This window comes from Bubalus kerabau, chromosome 1 (assembly GCF_029407905.1).
Source record: "Bubalus kerabau isolate K-KA32 ecotype Philippines breed swamp buffalo chromosome 1, PCC_UOA_SB_1v2, whole genome shotgun sequence".
NCBI classification, from domain to species: domain Eukaryota; kingdom Metazoa; phylum Chordata; class Mammalia; order Artiodactyla; family Bovidae; genus Bubalus; species Bubalus kerabau.
This window is the reverse complement of record NC_073624.1, coordinates 263,507,787-263,531,257: the sequence shown is the minus strand read 5'-3', so window position 1 is coordinate 263,531,257 and position 23,471 is coordinate 263,507,787. Positions and strand designations below refer to the sequence as shown.

The 23,471-nt window shown below is 36.4% G+C and overlaps 1 protein-coding gene across 3 annotated transcripts in view; it reads left to right on the top strand.

Annotated features, from left to right (window-relative positions):
* KIAA0825 (KIAA0825 ortholog) overlaps nucleotides 1–23,471 on the top strand; it is a 441,670-nt gene that overhangs the window by 69,869 nt on the left and 348,330 nt on the right. For all 3 annotated transcript variants that reach the window (XM_055564899.1, XM_055564898.1, XM_055564900.1), the window contains exons 4-5: nucleotides 7,916–8,078; nucleotides 11,135–11,804. In XM_055564899.1, coding sequence (XP_055420874.1) covers nucleotides 7,916–8,078; nucleotides 11,135–11,804 — 833 coding nt within the window. The remainder of the gene's footprint in view (nucleotides 1–7,915; nucleotides 8,079–11,134; nucleotides 11,805–23,471) is intronic.

The window sequence follows — 23,471 nt, the reverse complement described above, 5'->3', positions numbered from 1 at the left end:
TTGTAACTTGCAGTCAAATCTGTCTGGCTTAGTGATTGCATGTATCTGGGCAATGAAGATAAAGATGTAGACTAGATGTGTTCCTGATATAGTCTGATTTTCATTATTATATATGTTCTCCTTCTCTTTTTTCTCTTTCTCAGGAAGAGAACCAAGGGAATCGTCCCAAAGTAAATGCTGGTGCAAATTTCTCACTTTTTCTCCGGTTTTCAGTTTGTGTGGTTTCACTGGGGATAAGTCACATTCTGACTTTAGTAACTATGCTAAAATATGAAAGCTGGGAAGCCTCCATAGATAAAAAAGATAGCACATTAACTTACTCTTGCTTGTCATGGATGTTAAACTGCCATGTCCTAATATCGCTGTACAACATTTCTGGGAAATGTTCTTTATATTGTTAACAGAGCCCTGTGCCACTTCCATGGAGCTCATATCTACATTATGGAAAGGGATCCCAAGTCATATGTAATTTTAAGAATGAAACTGTACCTTGGTATATGATGCCAGGCTCACTCCAGCAATGTCAGGACTACCCCACCATTGAATGGAAGTTGGGGGTTATTTCACAATTGGTTGACTCTTTTGGAAGTGCTTTAGATTTTTTAGATGGGCGCTTGCCCTACACTGGTCTGAACTTTCCTGAAGCAATCTGGACATTCTAAAGCCTCTATAAACGTTTGTGGTGAGGACTGGTGAGAATAACTCCGAACAAAAGGTGGATTGACAATAGATGGGACTCTTGGGAGGCTATTTGTATAGTTCAGATGAGAGATGATAAGATCCTGAGCCCCTTCTTTCACAATAGGAATGGAAAGGGGAAGATTCATTTGAGAAGATTTAAGGAGAGTGTTGTTAATAGGATTTGGGGTCAAGGATGTTTTTTTCCCTGAGAGTACAGTTAAAACTATTGAAATAACTGAAACAGAAAATAGTTTAGCAAAAATATATAAATTTGCTACATTTCATTGAAATAGTCGTCTTATAAATTCTTTTCACAGCCTTTTAAGAAATACGTTTGAAAAACATCTTTGTCTCAGGAAAGTAAGTTTTCATTTCATGGCTGACTTATGGTTTATCAGTCTCTTCCCTATTAATTACCTGTTAATTATGAGGAATTTTATTAATCTCCTTAGATGAGCTAGGTTTATCTAAAAGCCAGAAAACTCTTATTTATTTCACAACTAGTTCTTGGTGTTTTTAAATATATCAGAGTATTGAAAAAACCTTTTCCTTAGACTGAACTTATGTTGGTAAAAAGTATAAACAAGAGCAACAAACATGTAAAAGCTTAAAAAAGCTTTTTAATGTTTCCATTTTCCATATTATAGATGCAGTCTTGAATCTCTGCTATGGCACCTCTACCCTGCTCTAAAAAATAAAAATTCTCACCCTTCTATGAAAGCACACCTTTATGTCCTCTAAAACCTTTACATTGAAGAAGTTCTAATAATTTTTACTGGTAGAACACATTTTTTTTTCCCCTTTGAACTTTTTTGTGTGACTGAATAATAAAGACTATGAGTTTTAAATCCTGAAAGAGTTTTTACAGTAAGCTTAAGCACCACGATTATAATTATTCTCTTTTCCTCAGTTCCTCTCCCTGTCCTCACCAGGGACACCACCCGCAGTGTTAATCAGCTCTTGTGCAGTTGTTGTTTAGTGATGTCTATTACAGAACATCTTTATCCTTTTGGAGTAAAATAGTGCATATATACATACATACATACCTACATGTGTAAACATGGTTGTGACCAAAAAAAATAAATAAATAAAATAACTTCATGTTTTTTTATTGTCCAAATAAATAGAGTTTTAAAGTGACCCAGCCATGAGATTAGATGACCAGCACTGAATTCTCTGGGGTCAGGTATCAGGGACTTCTAAGCACAGTGATCTGGTTAGTTTTCTTAGAGCATCAATATCCTCGTGTATAATCTCCTTTTCTATAGGAAGAAGCCTTTTCTGCACCTCCCAGAGGCACACTGAGTGACTACCTCCTATGTACTCCCCCCGACTCAGCGCTTCGTACACACACCTCTTATCAAGTCTTACTGAGTGTAGTTCTTCATTTACAGGCCTATCTCTCTCACTAGAAAGAATTCCTTTAGGGATGGGACCATGTCTTATTCATGTTTAGGTCCTTAGCGTATATCACAGTACCTGCCGCATATTCAGGATTCAGTTAATGTTTATCGGATATGCTTTCATTCAACAAGTAATTTTCCCACTCAAGGAACCTAGGATTGAATGTTGAATGAGAAAATTATATCCTTTAAAAAAAGCATGCTGTATGTTGCATCTTAGAAATGGTTTATAAATTGATTTACACACAGCCGCTCAGTAATGCATCCGCTTGCACACATCATTAACTTGGATAATTCAGAGTCATTATAATTAAAGCACTTTGGGGTTCAGATTTATTAGGAAGTGTTGAGACATATGAAGAGGCATAGAGAATACTGTGATAAACATTCACATGCTCATGATGTAGTATAAGGAATAAAACGTTACCTCTGCAGCTGAAACTCACTATGTGCATCTCCCCAGTCTCACCCCACTCCCATCCCCACCCTGCATTTGGTGATATTGATCATTCCAGCACATTTCTTTTTTCCTTTAAAATGTATGTATGTAAGTATGTATTTAGTATTAAAGTAGAGTTGATTTAAAATTCTATATTTGTTTCAGGTGTACCACACAGTGATTCAACATTTTGATAGATTGTGCTCTGTTTTCTAGCACATTCTGTATACTTTTACTATGTATGATTATGATCCTGAATACTGTGTTTTGATCATATGGCTTGCTTTCAAGCTATTACATGGTTTGTATTCATTTGTACCTTTTTTTCCATAAACATTACTTTTGTTAGATTCGTCCCTGTTGATAATGTATTATCATTATCAAATTAATCCATGTATTTCTAGTTCATTTTCATGACTGTGTTTCATGGGATAAATGTAATTATTTAACCATTCTCTCTACTGGTGGACATTTAGGATATTTTCAGTGGTTTTAATATTACAAATAAAGTTAGGAATATGCTTTTAGAAAGTCCTTGCTAAACCAGCTAATGGTGTACATTTGGGAATTTAAACTATTTAGGGCAGACATTCTACATCAACATTAGACTTCTGACATTTTTGGTCAATAAATGTGTTAATTGGATTTCTATTTGCTGAATTACCTTGGTTATAATTTCACAACTGACCTTGTTTCTAAAGACAATTAGAAACAACTTAAAGCTGGTTTTAGAAAAGTCAGAGGAACCAGAGATCAAATTGCCAACATCCGCTGGATCATGCAAAAAGGAAGAGAGTTCCAGAAAAACATCTATTTCTGCTTTATTGACTATGACAAAGACTTTGACTATGTGGATCACCATAAACTGTGGAAAATTCTGAAAGAGATGGGAATACCAGACCACCTGACCTGCCTCTTGAGAAACCTATATGCAGGTCAGGAAGCAACAGTTAGAACCGGACATGGAACAACAGACTGGTTCCAAATAGGAACAGGGGTATGTCAAGGCTGTATATTGTCACTGTGCTTATTTAACTTACATGCAGAGTACATCATGAGAAACACTGGGCTGGATGAAGCACAAGCTGGAATCAAGATTGCTGGTAGAAATATCAAAAACCTCAGCTATGCAGATGAAAACACCCTTATGGCAGAAAGTGAAGAGGAACTAAAAAGCCTCTTGATGAAAGTGAAAGAGGAGAGTGAAAAAGTTGGCTTAAAACTCAACATTCAGAAAACGAAAATCATGGCATCTGGTCCCATTACTTCATGGGAAATAGATGGGGAAAAAGTGGAAACAGTATTAGACTATTTTTGGGGGCTCCAAAATCACTGCAGATGGTGACTGCAGCCATGAAATTAAAAGACGCTTACTCCTTGGAAGGAAAGTTATGACCAACCTAGATAGCATATTCAAAAGCAGAGACATTACTTTACCAACAAAGGTCTGTGTAGTCAAGGCTGTGGTTTTTCCAGTGGTCATGTATGGATGTGAGAGTTGGACTGTGAAGAAAGCCGAGCACCGAAGAATTGATGCTTTTGAACTGTGGTGTTGGAGAAGACTCTTGAGGGTCCCTTGGACTGCAAGGAGATCCAACCAGTTCAGTCTAAAGGAGATCAGCCCTGGGATTTCTTTGGAAGGAATGATGCTAAAACTGAAACTCCAGTACTTTGGCCACCTCATGCAAAGAGTTGACTCATTGGAGAAGACTTTGATGCTGGGAGGGATTGGGGGCAGGAGGAGAAGGGGACGACAGAGGATGAGATGGCTGGATGGCATCACTGATTCGATGGACATGAGTTTGAGTGAACTCCGGGAGTTGGTGATGGACAGGGAGGCCTGGCGTGGTGCAATTCATGGGGTCGCAAAGAGTCGGATTCGACAGAGGGACTGAACTGAACTGAAGCAGAAAACAACTTCAGCTCAGTTCAGTTCAGTTGCTCAGTCGTGTCTGACTCTTCGTGACCCCATGGACCACAGCACGCCAGGCCTCCCTGTCTATCACCAGCTCCGGAGTTCACTCAAACTCATGTCCATCCAGTCGGTGATGCCATCCAGCCATCTCATCCTCTGTCGTCCCCTTCTCCTCCTGCCTTCAATCTTTCCCAGCATCAGGTTCTTTTCCAATGAGTCAGCTCTTTGCATCAGGTGGCCAAAGTATTGGAGCTTCAGCTTCAGCTTCAGTCCTTCCAGTAAACACTCAGGACTGATCTCCTTTAGACTGAACTGAACTGGTTGGATCTCCTTGCAGTCCAAGGGACCCTCAAGAGTCTTCTCCAACACCACAGTTCAAAAGCATCAATTCTTCAGTGCTCAGCTTCCTTTATAGTCACATTCATACATGACTACTGGAAAAACCATAGCCTTGACTAGACGGACCTTTGTTGACAAAATAATGTCTCTGCCTTTTAATATGCTATCTAGGTTGGTCATAACTTTCCTTCCAAGGAGTAAGTGGCTTTTAATTTCATGGCTGCAGTCACCATCTGCAGTAATTTTGGAGCCTAAAAAAACAAAGTCAGCCACTGTTTCCCCATCTATTTGCCATGACGTGATGGGACCAGATGCCATGATCTTCGTTTTCTGAATGTTGAGCTTTAAGCCAACTTTTTCACTCTCCTCTTTCACTTTCATCAAGAGGCTTTTTAGTTCTTCTTCACTTTCTACCATAAGGTAGTGTCATCTGCATATCTGAGGTTATTGATACTTCTCCTGGCAATCTTGATTCCAGCTTGTGCTTCATCCAGCCCAGTGTTTCTCATGATGTATTCTGCATGTAAGTTAAATAAGCAGGGTTACAGTATACAGCCTTGACGTACTCCTTTTCCTATTTGGAACCAGTCTGTTGTTCCATGTCCAGTTCTAACTGTTGCTTTCTGACCTGCATACAAATTTCTCAAGAGGCAGGTCAGGTGGTCTGGTATTCCCATATCTTTTAGAATTTTCCACAGTTTGTGGTGATCCACACAGTCAAGGCTTTGTCATAGTCAATAAAGCAGAAATAGATGTTTTTCTGGAACTCTCTTGCTTTTTTGATGATCCAGCAGATGTTGGCAATTTGATCTCTGGTTCCTCTGCCTTTTCTAAAACCAGCTTAAACCAAAATGAAGACAAGTTTCATGTTATTTCTGAAAAACTAGATGAAGATCTTGCATCATTTAAGTCTATCGATATATAGACCTCATCCCACACAAGATTACCATCTCTATCAGCAATATTACTGCACATATATGAAAAATAATGTTACCTTTTAGATGTTGAAAATGAATTTAAAATTATTTTTGACATTCAAGAAGAAAAAAATTGCCAAGTTACATTACAAACTGACATTCATCCTAAATTTTGAAAATACTCATTTGTATAATAATTAGGTGATAAATATCAAGATTTCAGCAAGATGTACAGACAGTGGTTAATGGCAGAATGACACTTTATACAGCTAACTAAAAACAAAATCAGGTACAGATATGATATACAGCCAACTAAAAACAAAATGAGGTAGAGATGAATTCTGTCACCTTAAAATTTGTGGCAAATGATTTTAAAAGCCAGCTCAAACTGTCTTCAGTTTTATCAGTGAGGGAGGGTCCTCTGAAATGCAACTGCTCAATCCCTTTATCAGTGTTTGAACAAATTGCTGAAATCTAGCTCTCTGAAGGTTTTACTCTATTTATAAAGTTGTAGTTATTGGTCTCTACCCAGATTCAGATGCTAGAGATTAGCCTAAAAGCTGAATCTTGATTGAAATAGATTTAGGTAGACTAGCGGCCGAGCCTGTCTAGTTCACATTGCTGCAATCTATTAGGTTTCACTGAATGAGACACAGGAGGATGCTATCATAAAAAACCTTTGATAACCAGTCCCTGGAGTCAAGGTGTGAGCTTCGGGCATTGTGTTTCTCAGTTCACAGAGGTGCATACGTAAATGTAGAAAATATATGGCAATCTTGTGCCAGACTTGGAACTGGTATTCCTGAATAAGCCTGTCTCATCAGAAAACTGAATGGCCTGTGGTCTAAGGAGCTATTGTTTTTCTTGTAAGTTCTTTGTTTTCATGAAAAGGCTTTTGATTCTCAGAATGTATTTGTTTCAGAGTAGTTCGGTTTGAATTCACTCATGCTCAGAAGTCTCCTGAAAAGCTTTCCTTAGAATTTTACAGTTTATGTTTTATATGCAAGCAATACCTTGTACATTTTGAAGAAGAGAATTTCATATGATATCGATTTTAATGATCAGAGCTTGGTTTCCAAAGCCTACATGTTTCTATCACATGTTGATAATGAACAACAGTGATATTTGCAAAACAGTAGCAACTTTTTTGGTAACAGATGTTTCTTTATACTATTAAGAAGCAAATGCATAACTGTTTGAGGTGAAGGGATTCAGCTTCAAAATAGCGTTGCTGTTTATAAGCTTTCTTGCAGTTTAGATATGCTGCCATCAGGTGGTAGTAATATGTCATATACATGTGGCTCCACAGATGATGTTATGCTTAAGGTCATCACAAAGATTTATAATAATTAATGCACATTTGTAAATGAAAATTAAAATAACATATTACATCTTTTTAGTTTCAGAGCTGAAGATACTTCTAATGGAGTTTTAAAAACATGTGTGTATTGGTAGATGCAATTGGGCATGTTTTCTCTCTTCCTTTATGTATTCACTTGTAAATGAAGAGTTTCATCTTATGCTTTCAAGAATTTTAGAAAATACAGAAAAGTAAAATTAAAAACACCAAATTTTCATCACTCAAAGATAATTGTTATTAAACGTTTGTTTCATTTTCTTCCAGTCTTATTTTTTTAACATGCAATCTTTAGTGTATTTTGGATTTTTTGGTGCTTTTTTTTTTTTGGAGTAGAGTGTAATGGCAGGAAAAGATACTTAGCTGTAGTAACTGTATATACAGCATATATCTTTTATAACTTTAAATTGTAACTTGTTTGTAACTGTTTTATGATTTCTTAATTTGCATTGGTTGAGGTTTTCCTTAATTTAGTCAATATATGTTTCTGATTTCGGTCATCAAGAGTGTTTTATCTCTGTCTTCCATCCATTGCCTACCAAAAGGATCATTATTTCATTGCAAATATGCTTGAAATTTTATTTAACACAGATGAATTTCTAATTAATCTTTTAGTAGCTAGATATGTTTCCTCTATTGCATTTGAAATGAAACTGCCAGAAAACTTGAACTTCCAGTTTTCCGTTATGAATGAAAATATACAGTTTTCCTGTTACTGTTTTTGTATCATATGGGTGTTTTATAATTTTGGAAATTGTGTGTCACCAGGAACTGCATATAAGCATTTTAGGACCCTGTGATATTATGTGACAGCTCCATTACCTACTTCCTACCAAAATAGTTTTTTTCTTTTCTTTTATATAGCATAGAACATTGCATTAAAGAAATACAGTCTGAAGTTAACAAACAGTGTCCAGATGTACAGCTGCGAACGACGACTGACTGTTTTGAATGGCTAAATAATTATAATTCATCCAAATCACCATCCATTCCCCATGGAGATTTGATAAAATTTCTCAAAATACTGGTAAAAATATGTATAATCTTTGCTTTAATGGTGGAGTGGGGTGGGGGAACCTGGACTACATTTCCTCCAGTTTCTATATATGAATATTTACTTCACTGACCATATTAGCCTGTCATATCTGGGGTTTGTGTTTTGTTTTACTTCTCTACCTGCAGTGGAATCCAGTGAGCTATGTGTTTTTATTTTCTACTGTGATTTTTATCATAAAATGCAGTTTATATAAGTGGACATTAAGCATTATAATTCCTGGGTGACTTGTGGTATGATATTTGCCATATCAGCACCACAAAATGTATTGAAGTGTACCGCAATTGTCCATCAGAAAATTTGATATTTATTACATTTTGTGTCACTTCAAAACTACTCATTTTCCTGGGCTCATTATTAAGCACAATAAGATCAGCATTGATTGTATCTGTTAAGGAGCCTTGTCCACCACTCCATTCATTCCCAACCTGCAGGCATATCTAATTCTTTTCAATCAAGGCAGCAATTTCTACAAGACCACTGTTAATTGATGGAATATTATTACATTGGTCACTCTTGGATACTGACCACTCTCTATGTTAGAGAGGTTTTTATAGCCTTCAGTAGGAATACTTATTTTATTTTACTTATATCTACAAAGGCAGCTAGCTTGCAAAATCAGTTTCCTAGGGAAATCGCACAATTGTCAGAACGCAGGATTTCTGTAGCTATGGTTTTAATTTAATTTAGGGAGGGGAAAAAAGGCACTGTTTCTGTCTAAACATCAAACCTTGACTCAGGCAGATGTGGAAAATATCTTGAGGTTGTAGATGGCTTAGGATGACAGAATCAGATGAAAATAATTTTTGGCTGTTATTATTATTGCAGATGTCTCTTTAATGTTTACAGGGTAATAAAAGGAAGAGAAAGGAAGATTATGTGCCCCGAAGGCTTATTCTTTTAAGAAAATCCTCTCACCCATTATCTCTTGAAGGTGGAGCCTTGAAGAATAAATATGGATATAGTTATTCCTTTAATTTCTATTAAGAGCCATGTGTAGTGAATTTCATTAATATTGATGTAATAATGCTTTCTCATTTAATTAAAAGCAAAAGCTTTTAATTATCTTTTAATCTGTCACACATAAGTCATTCTCTATTCACTGCAGGGCAAAGGCCGCCTTAGTTTTTGCTCAAATTCATTAGACTGCTAGGCCCCTTCCAGACCTAGGTTTTTTTTTGTTTTTTAACATAATTGATCATGTTATTTTGAGAACAGAACCACATTATTAAAACAGATCCAGATTAAAACAACCTTATCAAATTTTTACATACGGAAAGTGTCAATCTTGACAGTATTTTTTCATACTTCAATTTTTTTCCCCATAAAATGTTTTTTTTTTTATTAATTATCTGACTATTTAAACAAGGAACAGAGGTTCTCATTATGGCTGTTCTATAAAGTCATTTTCAAAATTTAAGCAATCAATACCTAACACATGTTTTAAACCTCTGTAATCTATTATTCTTTAAATGTTTGCTTGATCAAGTATTTACAGTAATTGACTGATTTAAAGAAACCCACAGTTGAGGCACTAATAAGACCAGTTTTTCTCTACAGAATTTACCATAATGCTGGTGTTCTGGACTCCTGTCTAAGGACATTTATTTTCCAGAAAATATCAAAAAGAACTAAATAGAAGAAAGAGAAAAAGCAGAGCTTCAGAAAAGTCAATTTACTGTTTGGTTCTCTAGAGTGTGGATGGAAAGAACGCGGATGAGGGGAATGGAACCAGGCGTCCATTCTTGGTTCTGTGCTCTATTGTGTGTGACATTTGGAAAGTAACTTAAACGTGCTGCACTTTAGCGTCCTTCTCTGTAAATTGGGGTCTTAAGTATCTGCATCACAGAATTTTCCTTATGAATAAGTCAGAGACTCTAGAGAAGAGTACTTTTTATATAATAAACTGCTATACGGATATTAAGTATTATTATTTATTACAGATAGAACATCAAATTAGACATCACAGTGCTTAGAATCACTGAGAGATTGCCCTAGAATTTGTCTCAGAGTTGTTCATGATTCTGAGTCACAAATAATACCTGTGTTACCTTTGTCAATAAGAAATTTCAAAGCTGGACTGATTTTAGACCGCTTGAACCTTGCTTCCATTAAAAAAAAAAAAAAAAAAGCAGGTTGTTGCTACTTAGAGAATATAAGCTAATGTCTGTATGACCTGAAATAGACATCAGGAGAGTCAGCATGTAAAGAGAATTTGTGCATTTAATTCAAAGTCCAAAAAGAAAGTAATTTTTTTGTTCCTTTTCTATTCTTAATTACACCTATAGTTGTTTCTGTCAGTTAACACAGAAAGTGTAAAAAAAAAAAATTCATATCTTTTGAAGAACAATTCTGAGAGTGTTTTTTTACTCATTTTGAGTTAGTTATTTCTTTGGAGAGAACTGAAATATTCTCAGTCTAATTTCCAAAGTAAAACCTTTCTTAATGTGACTCAAAAAGAAATTTAAATGAAAGTTAAAATCTTCCAATGTATTAAACTATATTTCTCAGGATGGCAGCTATTAGTAAGCCCTAGGCATAATACTTTGTTTAAAGGTCTCCATTCTCTATGTTCATTTGAGGTTTTATAATAATAAGTATACTCATTCAGGCATGAAAATTATCTACTAGGTATTAATTAGGGGTGTCATCTTGAATTTATTTTGTCTTAGGGGTACATTTCAGTTGATATTTTACTATAGATTTTTATTTGGAATTTTTAAGCTATGCTTCCATATAGCTCAGGTTATATCAGGAATGGATAACAATGAAGAAAAAACTGTGTGTCTAGAAATCTAATTGAAAAATTCACTCATCATCTGGGCTTTACAAAACTTAACAGACTACAAAGCTAATATTCTAAAATGTCTGAACTGATTAAATTTCAAAGGCAAAAAAATTTTTTTTTTTAAATCATAGTATTGATTCTTGAATTGAAATGAATTATGAAATTCTGTATAACTGTAGAAATCATTTTCTCCTTCTAGTCTTATAATCACATTTCTAACATTATGATTTACTTTTATTAGCGAGATTTGTTGAAGAATGAACAAAATCAAGAAGAAATGGTGTTGAATTTACTTTGGGACCTCTCCTGCCAGAGCAGTGTTTCATTCCCATCCACTGTAAGTGGAGCATCTTTTCATTTCCTCTCTAGGACTTCTCTTCACTCTGTTGAAGATCATTCCTCAATGGATGTAAAGTCTGTGTGGGATGATATAAGACTACATCTTCGACGCTTCTTAGTGAACAAATTACAAAGCCACAATGAAATAAACAATTCACAGCAAAAAATTTTGTTGAAAAATCAGTGCATACAGCAACTCTTATTTCTTTATCCAGAATCAGAAGTTACAAGCAAGTACCAAAGCATACAGAATAAACTGTTGACCAAACTTCTGCAGAACTGTTTTCCTTCTTTTAGCAGAGAATCAAATTTAGACATAATGGCTGATAGATACCAAGGTACAATGCTTAAGTTATACTCAATGATAAAAGAGGATTTTAACACACTACATGAAATTTTAGCTCCATCCTCAACAGTGAAATTCATTAAAGAAACTTACCTGGCAACTGTTACAGAAGAAATGGCAAAATTTCTTGAAAATTTTTGTGAGCTGCAGTTCAAAGAAAGTGCTGTCCGTGTGGTTAAAACAAGCAAGAGCTCCAGCAGGCATAGAGGAACAGTGCATGCTTTGGGTTAGTGATTTTTTTAAAATTTCTGTTTGGTTTAACTTAAACCTTTAAAAGTCTTTACTTTTCTAACTTTTCTATTTGGTTAAACTTAATTGCAAACTTGAAAATAAATCAGAAAATAAATGTTGTAAAATTTTCCACTTCACATTTCTTTTACACTTTTCTTTTTCTCTAAGTATAGTAATAGAAGTGTTTTCTTTCCTATCATTAAATTGTTAAAGACATTGGAATGTAAGTCAGAAATATTATCAGTAAAACTTTCAGTTTTCTAATCACATAAATTACTGGATGAAACATTTAACTCATTGTATCTTCCAAGGCTGAAGCTTTAAGTAAAGAGAATTGTTGAAGATTTCTTGACATTTTCACTAATTAAAATGAAAGTTTAAAATTCTGACATTTGATTCAGCCAATAGCAATACAGACCTATTATGAAATGCTGATTATAAAATTCTATATTATAATTGGTTGTAGAAGCTAGCATTGACTATAGCTGATTTTAAAAGTTCCTCTGATGTTGTTCCTATAAGAATATATACAGTGGAAGAAGATTTGAAGATTCTTAATTTTAATCAAAAGATAAAGGAAGAAAGAATCTGCCATAATACATGTTTCTTGTCATTTTAGTTTCTTACCAGTGAAGAAAAATTAAGGTTGAAAATATGATTATTTTGAAAATTATGATTACTCATGCTTTTACATAGAATGCTGAGATATATTTCTAAATAGATTCCTAAACTGTATTTTTATTAATAATTATTTAAGAATTATCATTTGGTGACTTGCTGTTTTTTACTTTATAATCACTTCATAAAATTTCCATAGCTCACTGTATTTTACATACCTTCCTTAATAAGATACCAGGATACCAAATTGCTCTGATATATGAATATATTATGTATTATATGAACATGATATATGAATTTTCAAATAATTTAATATTTTCTCTTAGAATATTTATTTTCTTTGGGAAACTATCACATCACAGAACAGAGATGCATCACCCAAGTTAAGGTCACAGCAGAATACAAAGTCAGTTCATTTAGGAACATTGCAGTTTTACTCAAAGTAAATAGATCTTCATTTTAATTATTACATAAATTTTAAATGCATTTTTACAAGTACACTTATTTTCTATAATTTTTATGTTCTCTCAAAAAATTTCTGGTTCCTTGTAAAGTGCTTTCAATATGAAAGTTTTATATGTGTTAAATGCAGTTTAGTTTATAACAGCAGAAAAGACCTATATGATTAAAAATATGTGTAAGTTGCTAAATTGCTATGGAGTCTTTAGGGCTGGTAGTGAAGTGTTTTCCATTCATAAGAGAGAACAATGTGTGTTGGCTTTAACACCAAAATTTGAAGCCCTTTCCAAAAGTCCAAATGCACTGAACTTTCCCAAGCTGCTTTATCTGAACTTTGGTATAAATCACTTGTTAAGTGAATGTTTTCCTTGTGCCAGACACTGTAATACGCACATCCCTTTCCTTAATATCCCAATTTCATAAACAAAGAGAGAAGCTTAGAAAGATTAACTTGCTTTTGGTCCTTTGCACCAAGTCAGGATTCACATGTAGGTCTTTATGTCTTCAAGACCCATGTTGTTTACCATCATGGTATTGGGCTTTAAAGTGTAAAATTGAATGCTTTGTCTCTGTAAAAGAAATTTCAAACAGCACTGTTCTAGTGGGCTGCCTGAAAATCAGTTCAGTTCAGCCTTGTTGAGTGCCTGCCATAGGCAAGACATTTAGCAGCTACCGTATTGAAGGTTTCTAAGCTAGACATGTGGAGAAGGAAATGGCAACCCACTCCAGTGTTCTTGCCTGGAGAATCCCAGGGACAGAGGAGCCTGGTGGGCTGCCATCTATGGGGTCGCACAGAGTTGGACACGACTGAAGCGACTTAGCAGCAGCAGCAGCAAGCTAGACATGGTAAAGGGAAGAAAACTAAATGAGTTAACTGCTGCTAAGGCTGTAACAGAGAGCAGTCATAGTTTCCATTAATATTTAGCCCAATGACCAAATTTTTATTTATTAAAGAAATACAGTTTGAGACTAGCAAAACAATAATTTATAAATACTTATAAATAATTTGAAATCTATAGTAATTTATATTCCTATGTGAATAGAATCTAGATTGGCTTGAATGAGTTATATATTATCTTTTGTATATGTCTGTGTGTTTATTCACCAAGTCTTTGATATTTTGCCTGAAACCCTAGACATTCTCTTAAGTAACAATAGCTCCACGTTTATCAGGTCAGACACTGCAACGTGTTATTTCATTCTAACCACCCAGCAAGGTAGGTAACATTATTTATCTCTATTGTATAGTGAGAAAACTAAGGCATAGAGATATTAAGTAACTTTGGTCGAGGTTACAACGTGAAGCCAGGATAGTCTGTCTGACTGTGGTGTCCTGACTCTATGATTACGCTCTATTACCTAAAAGAACAGGACAAAACTAGCTCATTCCATTAAGAACACTGTTGTGAATGCTGTATATGCTCAGATCTACTTTAGTATTGTCCTTGTTTTACTTTCCTCTAAACTATCCCGCACTCTTCTCATTCAAAGAGGTATCTTAAGCAGACCTTGTATATACACTAGTCCTTTTTTTCCCCCAGTCTTATTGAGACATAATTGACATAGAGCATTTTGTAACTTTAAGATGTACAGTGTGTTGATTTGTACTCTTAATATTTCAAAACGATTGCCACAGTAATGCCACATAATTATCATTACTTTTGTATGGTGAGAACACTTAAGATTTGCTTTCTTAGCAATTTTCAAGTATATAATGCATTATAATTTCTGTAATCGCAATGCCGTACATTAGACCCCCAGAAATTATAAAGCTTCTAACTGGAAATTTGTACCCTCTGACCAGTATCTTCTCTATCCACCATCCCCTGGTAACCACCTTATATTCTGTTTCTTTGAGTTCAGTTTTTTAGATTTCACATTATAAGTGTTACCGTATATATCTGTCTTTCTTTGACCATGTAACTTATTTCACTTAGCGTAATGCCTTCAAGGTCCATCCATGTTGTTGCAAATTGCAGGATTTTCTTTTTTCTCATGACTGAGTAGTATTCCATTTTAAGTATCTCAATCTTACATATTCTTTATCCATTCATTCGTATGGAGTACGAAATGGCAACCCAGTCTAGTATTCTTGCTGGAAAATTCTATGGACAGAAGATCCTGGTGGGCTCCAGTTCATGGGGTCACAAAGAATTGGGCATGACTGAGCAGCTAAGCACATTCATTCATAAATGGACACTTAGTATGGCTATTGTGATTAATGCTGCAATAAACATGGAAGTGCAGATATCTCTTTGATATCTTATTTTCATTTCCTTTAGATATATATCCAGAAGTAGAATTGCTGATGGGTTTTCTATTTTTCACCTTTTTTGTGGAACCTTGAAATGGCAACCCACTCCAGTATTCTTGCCTGGGAAATCCCATGGATGGAGGAGCCTGGTAGGCTGCAGTCCATGGGGTCGCAAAGAGTCGGACACGACTGGGCAACTTTGGTTTCACTTTTCACCGTTTGCTACAGTGTCTGTAGTACCAATTTATATTCCTACCAACAGTGCACATGGGTTCCCTTTTCTCTACATCATCATCAGTGCTTGTTATCTGTTGCCTTTTGATGATAGCAAAGTGTAAGGTGATATCTCTTTGTGGTTTTGGTTTGGATTTCTCTGATGACTAGTGATCTTGAGCATCTTTTCATGTACCTGTTGGCTATCTGTATGTCTTCTTTGGAAAAATGTCTCTTCAGGTCCTCTTCCCATGGTTTAATCGGATTTTTATTGTTGCTGTTATGGAGTTGTATGAGTCCTTTAAGTATTTTCGATATTGATTTCTTACTAAGTATATGGTTTGCAAGTATTTTCTCCCTATCAAAGATATTTTTTTTTTGGTGGATAGTTTCTTTTGCTATGCATTAGCTTTCCAGTTTGATGTGAAAGTGAAAGTGAAGTCGCTCAGTCGTGTCCGACTCTTTGCGACCCCATGAACTGTAGCCCACCAGGCTCCTTCCATTCATGGAATTTTCTAGGCAAGAGTACTGGAGTGGATTACCATTTCCTTCTCCAGGGGAATCTTCCTGACCCGGGGATCGAACCCGGGTCTCCCGCATTGCAGGCAGACACTTTACTGTCTGAGCCACCAGGAAATCCCAGTTTGATGTAGTTCCACTTATTAATTTTTGCTTTTGGTATTATATCCAAAAAATCATTGCTGAGACCAACATTAGGGAACTTTTTCATTATCTAGAAGTTTTACGGTTCCAGGTCTTAGGTTTAAGTCTAATCCATTTTGAGTTAATTTTTGTATGTGTTGTAAGATAAGGTACAGTTTCATTCTTTTGCATGTTTTATCTACTTTTCCCAACACCATTTATTTAATCCCTTACCCAATCCCTTGTCAAATATTGGTTGACCATATATGCAAGAGTTTATTTCTGGGTTCTCAATTCTGTTCCATTGGTCTATGGGTCTATTTTTATGTTTTGTTATTTGAAGAAAATGATGAAATAATGTCATAATGTAAACATTGCAGACTCTTGGTGGTTTGGTAATCTATCTTAGAAAAAAATAATATTTTTGCAGGCACTCTTTTTTTAATTGGGATTTTATTTTACTTATTCATTTTTGTTTTACTTTTTGGCTGTGCTGCACAGCATGTGGGATCTTAGTTCCTAGACCAGGGATACCCCCTGCACTGAAAGCACAGAATCTTAACCATTGGAACACCAGGGAAGTCCCTAGATAATCACAATTTTAAGTGATTAAATCATTGAATTACTTTTAAAATTGTATTTTCTTTGGATTTAAGAAAAGATATTTCCTCTTTTCTCAGTGCTTGAAAAAGAGAGGATTGTTTATGTGTAGTAAAGTTTAGTTAGATACATTCACTGTGTTTTAATGTGTAAGAATGTAGTTAGAAAACTTCAAACATAGTATAAATGTCATGATCCCCTGTCTGTCTTACACTGAATTTTCCTTGAGGTGATTGTTAACTTGAAAGGGAAAGACTTAAGAGTATATGATACATGCCTTTGAGTGTTTTTAAGGTTTCTAAAGATCTGCAGTGGATGAGAGGTTGAAACTAGTGGCCTCTATCCCTCCTGTTTCCCAGTTCCTTTATATTTTGTTTAAGGAAGATTGGGGAGTAGGGGAAACAGAATCCCTCTAGGGATGATAAGATCCTTTAGAGTAAAGAAGACCCTCAAGTCAAGATAAACGTAGAATTTTGACTAGAAAGGCACAGATCACAACTGGAAAGGTTGTGATCAACTAGGTCAGTCAAAACCACCCTAATTTCTCTCGTATTCCTCAAGTAGCTGAATGATGGCTGAGTGATGCTGTTAAGGAAATTTAGAAGTATACTGAGGCCAGTATGCAAAGTGTGGACAAAAGAAGCATCTGCATGGTATTGTTGCAGAAGAGACCAAGTCTCCTAGAAGGATAACACATCTCTTGACCCTGCTGTGTTCATGAGACAGAGGGGAAGATCTGCATTAAATCTCTGATGTCAACTATGCTTATTTTCTAACCCCACATTAGTAGATGCTGGAATTTCAAATAATACAAAACAGTAATGGGGAAAAAAAATTCTTAAGAGAAAGTTATATCTTTATTAGTTATCACAAATTCCTTTACAATAATAATACAATTTCAGGGGTTTTTGTTGTAACATTTTTGAAAATACTAATAAATGATATTGTTGATTAACTTTGTTTCTTACCCACTATTTTATCATACTTGCTATTCTTTAATGAAATACTGGTACCTTCTCTGTGTGGATCACAATAAACTGTGGAAAATTCTGAAAGAGATGGGAATACCAGACCACCTGACCTGCCTCTTGAAAAACCTGTATGCAGGTCAGGAAGCAACAGTTAGAACTGGACATGGAACAACAGACTAGTTCCAAATAGGAAAAGGAGTACATCAAGGCTGTATATTGTTACCCTGATTATTTAACTTATATGCAGAGTACATCATGAGAAACACTGGGCTGGATGAAGCACAAGCTGGAATCAAGATTGCTGGGAGAAATATCAATAACCTCAGATATGCAGATGACACCACCCTTATGGCAGAAAGTGAAGAGGAACTCAAAAGCCTCTTGATGAAAGTGAAAGAGGAGAGTGAAAAAGTTGGCTTAAAGCTCAACATTCAGAAAACGAAGATCATGGCATCTGGTCCCACCACTTCATGGGAAATAGATGGGGAAACGGTGGAAACAGTGTCAGACTTTATTTTTCTGGGCTCCAAAATCACTACAGATGGTGACTGCAGCCATGAAATTAAGACACTTACTCCTTGGAAGGAAAGTTATGACCAACCTAGATAGCAAATTCAAAAGCAGAGACATTACTTTGCCAACAAAGGTCTGGCTAGTCAAGGCTATGGTTTTTCCTGTGGTCATGTATGGATGTGAGAGTTGGACTATGAAGAAGGCTGAGTGCCGAAGAATTGATGCTTTTGAACTGTGGTTTTGGAGAAGACTCTTGAGAGTCCCTTGGACTGCAAGGAGATCCAACCAGTCCATTCTGAAGATCAGCCCTGGGATTTCTTTGGAAGGAATGATGCTAAAGCTGAAACTCCAGTACTTTGGCCACCTCATGCGAAGAGTTGACTCATTGGAAAAGACTCTGATGCTGGGAGGGATTGGGGGCAGGAGGAGAAGGGGACGACAGAGGATGAGATGGCTGGATGGCATCACTGACTCGATGGACGTGAGTCTGAGTGAACTCCGGGAGTTGGTGATGGCCAGGGAGGCCTGGTGTGCTGCGATTCATGGGGTCACAAAGAGTTGGACACGACTGAGCAACTGATCTGATCTGATCTTTGTTTATAAGTACTTGCTCTCAAAAGGAGAAGAGTACAGTTATCAGAGTCAAGTGTGCTTGTCTGAAGCTCTCACCCCCTTGTTTATGCAACCTTAGATAAGTCATTTTACCTCTTCATATCGTTCTATTGATAAATGATAAAAGGAAAGGGTTATATTAGATAATATATCTAAGCTTTAACTCTAAACTTACTCTGACTTGGTGACTTGGAAGTTATTCCACAACCAGATTTTATACCTACGATTTATCCTTGGAAACTGTCGTAATTATTTTCTCTACTGACTGACAGTACAGCTGTATTAGCGGGCTGAGTGTGTGGCTTGTATGCAACTGTAACACATACGAAAACATCCTTTAGATTTTTATCTGTGTGACTTTTTTCCCCCAGCGAAACTTGGAAGATAACAATGTGGAAACTTCTCACTTCCTGCAATTGCATTTTTGACGAGGTTGGAAGGGTGAAGAGGGGAGTGAGTGATTAAGCAAAAACAGGAAGGAGAGTCTCTTCTTCCAGCTGACATCTGAAGCTATTCCTAGAAATTCTTTTTGGGGCTTCCCCTTTGATCCCGCAGCCAACTGTTCTTGTTTTGTTTTATTTTTCATTTCAATTTTTTGGTCATTGTAGCTTTTTAAATCAGATCATTGAAATTAAGATCACAGGCAAGAAATGGAAATACAATATTATACTATATTGTTGATTGAAAAGAAATTGATATATGCCTTTTCTCTGGCATGTATTTAAAGCAGGGATTTAATAGTGATTGGGTTTTTTTCCTAGGGAAGAACCAGCTTGTTTCTGCAATGTTGTAGACAGTACACATGGACTAAATACTTTTTTCTAAAAAATTGTTTCTGTATCCATACAAACACCTCTGTAAGTACAAAAAGCCTCAGAATTAGGCCTATAAAGCATGGAAGGGTGAGTGATATTGTCTTAAGAGTCTGTGATTAAGAATTTGACAATCTATGTAATAATGAAACAATTGTACACAAATTAAACTTGTGTAAATAATTTTAGTATTCTTTCTCAGCTTGTGAAGAAAGTCAAAAGTGATTTGGGTTTTGGCATAATTGATCCTAAAGCCTTCCTTCCTGTCAATTCAGTTACATGGCATGTTCAGTGCCTTCTTGATACTTCTAGAATGTGCTCATGCATCCATGCCATCAGTGGAGATAGTGGGCTTGTCTTCCCTTTGTATGAGCCAGGAGGATATTTTCCACGCAACCTAATTCCTTTCTGTACCATCTGTCTCTCTATAGTAAAAGTATACAGGGTGATCCATCAAGGTGAGGGTGAAAGCTAGAGCTATTTAGTTTCATTTTGTCCTTTATATAAGAGGACAACTTTTTTATGCCATTTAAGAAAGTGTTTTCTGTGTTAAAACTCATTCCCAGCCATTCTGATTCTTGAGTTTTCAGTTCAGTTCAGTTCAGTTCAGCCACTCAGTCGTGGCCAACTCTTTGCGACTCCATGAATCGCAGCACGCCAGGCCTCCCTGTCCATCACCAACTCCCAGAGTTCACTCAAACTCACGTTCATCGAGTCCGTGATGCCATCCAGCCATCTCATCCTCTGTCGTCCCCTTCTCCTCCTGCCCCCAATCCCTCCCAGCATCAGAGTCTTTTCCAATGAGTCAACTCTTTGCATGAGGTAGCCAAAGTACTGGAGTTTCAGCTTTAGCATCAGTTCTTCCATTGAACACCCAGGACTGATCTCCTTTAGGATGGACTCCTTGCAGTCCAAGGGACTCTAAAGAGTCTTCTCCAACACCACAGTTCAAAAGCATTACTTCTTCGGCACTCAGCTTTCTTCACAGTCCAACTCTCACAACCATACATGACCACTGGAAAAACCATAGCCTTGACTAGCCGGACCTTTGTTGGCAAAGTAATGTCTTTGCTTTTGAATATGCTGTCTAAGTTGGTCATAGCTTTTCTTCCAAAGAGCAAGTGTCTTTTAATTTCATCACTGCAGTCACCATCTGCAGTGATTTTGGAGGCCCCTCCAAAATTTTCCTTGTTATCTATTTACAAATATATAAAGTCAACTACATAATGCTGCTGCTGCTGCTGCTAAGTCGCTTCAGTCATGTCCAACTCTGTGCGACGCCATAGACGGCAGCCTACCAGGCTCCTCTGTCCTTGGGATTCTCCAGGCAAGAACACTGGAGTGGGTTGCCTTTTCCTTCTCCAATGCATGAAAGTGAAAAGTGAAAGTGAAGTCGCTCAGTCGTGTCTGACTCTTAGCGACCCCATGGATTGCAGCCTACCAGGCTCCTCCATCCATGGGAGTTTCCAGGCAAGAGTACTGGAGTGGAGCTACATAATAGATACTCTTTTTCAGATCCTTTTAATTTGCTGTGCACCTTGCTAAGTACTTATGTATTGACATGCCATTTGATTTTTATAATATGTCTGAAAATCTGGATATTATCCCTACCTTATAGTTACGGAAAGTGAGTTTGGATAAGCTGAATAGCTTTCCCAAAGGCCCACTGCTGGAATGTATCTCAACTGTAATTCAAATACATTGCTGAATTATGACCAAAAGTATTCTCTCAAATACTGTCTCTTTCTGAATGAATTCACTTGCAAGATCAGAACCATTTTATAATTTGAAGAGTAATTCCCATAAGCCACAGATCCTGATTTTTGTGTTGAACTTACTGGAATTTCAACATACATATTGATTCTTTGCATATGAAATTAAACAAACTTGAATTTTGAAAGCAGCTATTATAGTAAGTGCAAGGTTACAGCACTGGATTGTCTGCTCTGGAAGATTTGGAAAGAAAAACAAAATCCAACTTCCATATTAACACATGAAAAGGAAAATAATGATGTTAATTTTTTGCTTAATATATAAAAATATGTAGAAGAGGCTCTCATTTTATTCCTAGAGAAGTAGGTAATCTGCTTACCTTTAAGGTTTTACCAGAGTTAACCTAAAAAGTAATTGTTACTGAAATAGTTGAAGCAATTACTGCCAGGTTTAAGATCCTTTTTATCATTAATTAATAATAAACCTAAAGATTAGCAGTATGTTTGCAAGATGCTTCCACATTGGATTTTTTTTTTTAACCTTCCTTTGCTCCATCACCAATCTGAAATTAAGCAGTGCAGCAACTCCAGTTATTATTTCATTGGTGGAAAAAAAACTACAGCATTTCAGCTGGTTAGCAAATCAAGGTGGAAATGAAACTAAGGTTAGGAGTATCTTCCCACTATACCTCCATACCTCATTAAAAAATGCGTGTGTGCGTGCTAAATCACTTCAGTCGTGTCCGACTCTGAGTGACCCTATGGACTGTAGCCCTCCAGGCTCCTCTGTCCATGGGATTCTCCAGGCAAGAATACTGGAGTGGGTTGCCTTGCCCTCCTCCAGGTGAATCTTCTCAACCCAAGGATCGAACCCGTATCTCTTATATCTCCTGCATCAGCAGGTGTGTTCTTTACCACTAGCCACTTGATAAGAAAATAAGCAAATAGAATTCATTATTCTAGTGTTATTTTAACACTGGAATTTTTCCCCTGAGGAGTTGGTGTTTTAAAATTCTTCCTACTAAAGGTTTTATCATCTGTGAAAATTATTTATTTGATTAAAAACTATGAGAAAAAGGACTGTATGTGTATGTGCATAAGGGGAGGGTGTTTGTTATGTGCTTGGGTAGGTACATGGTATTTTTGCATATGTACACGTATCTTTATTTACCTAAAATTTTTTCTGCTAAATATATGACTAGTTTTCTGACCCCTTTATTTCACATTAAGTCTTCAGAGACTTCTGAATTTTGTTTTAAAGACATTAAAGCAACAAAAATGGAAAGTATATTCTGTAAGAGAGAAAGTGGATGCAGTTTGGCTTTGGTAATATTTTTGCTCCCAATGGCACCCCACTCCAGAACTCTTGCCTGGAAAATCCCATGGACGGAGGAGCCCGGTAGGCTGCAGTCCATGGGGTCGCTCAGAGTTGGATAGGACTGAGCAACTTCACTTTCACTTTTCACCTTCATTCATTGGAGAAGGAAATGGCAACCCACTCCAGTGTTCTTGCCTGGAGAATCCCAGGGACAGGGGAGCCTGGTGGGCTGCTGTCTATGGGGTCGCACAGAGTCGGACACGACTGAAGCAACTTAGCATAGCATAGCATAGCATAGGAACAATTAGTAATTATCGATTTCCTCTCATGTGTTCTTCATAAAGGTGGAAAGAATACTTTATTAGTCATATTCTGTAAGACATTCAGTTACTAAAGATGGTAGATAAAAATGACTTAGTAGTTTCTCATGATGGCTTCCCTGGTGGCTCAGTGGTAAAGAATCCGCCTGCAATGCAGGAGATGTGGGTTCGACCTTTGGTGGGGAAGATCCCCTGGAGACGGAAATTGCAATCCACTCCAGTATTCTTGCCCTGGAAATCCCATGGACAGAGGAGCCTGGCAGGCGGCAGTCCGTGGGATCCCAAGAGTCGGACACAGCTTAGTGATTAAACTACCATACATGAGGAGACATAGGTCAACTTGAGATTTATATTCCTTATTAACCATTCAATAACATTTTTAAAAATTCAGAAGAGATTTTTAAAACTGTTATTTTTTAACTCGGAAAAAGGAATTATCTAGTTAAAAATGTATGACATATTAAGAGAAGAGTGAAAATAACTGTAAACAAATTATTGGAAAAAAGTTCAGAATAAGATTATTCTAAAAGTAAACATTTATTTTGCAGCTCTTCTATACTGAGCCAAATATGTGGATGAGTAATACACATGGAGGTGGTTGCAAGCTAGAAATTCAAG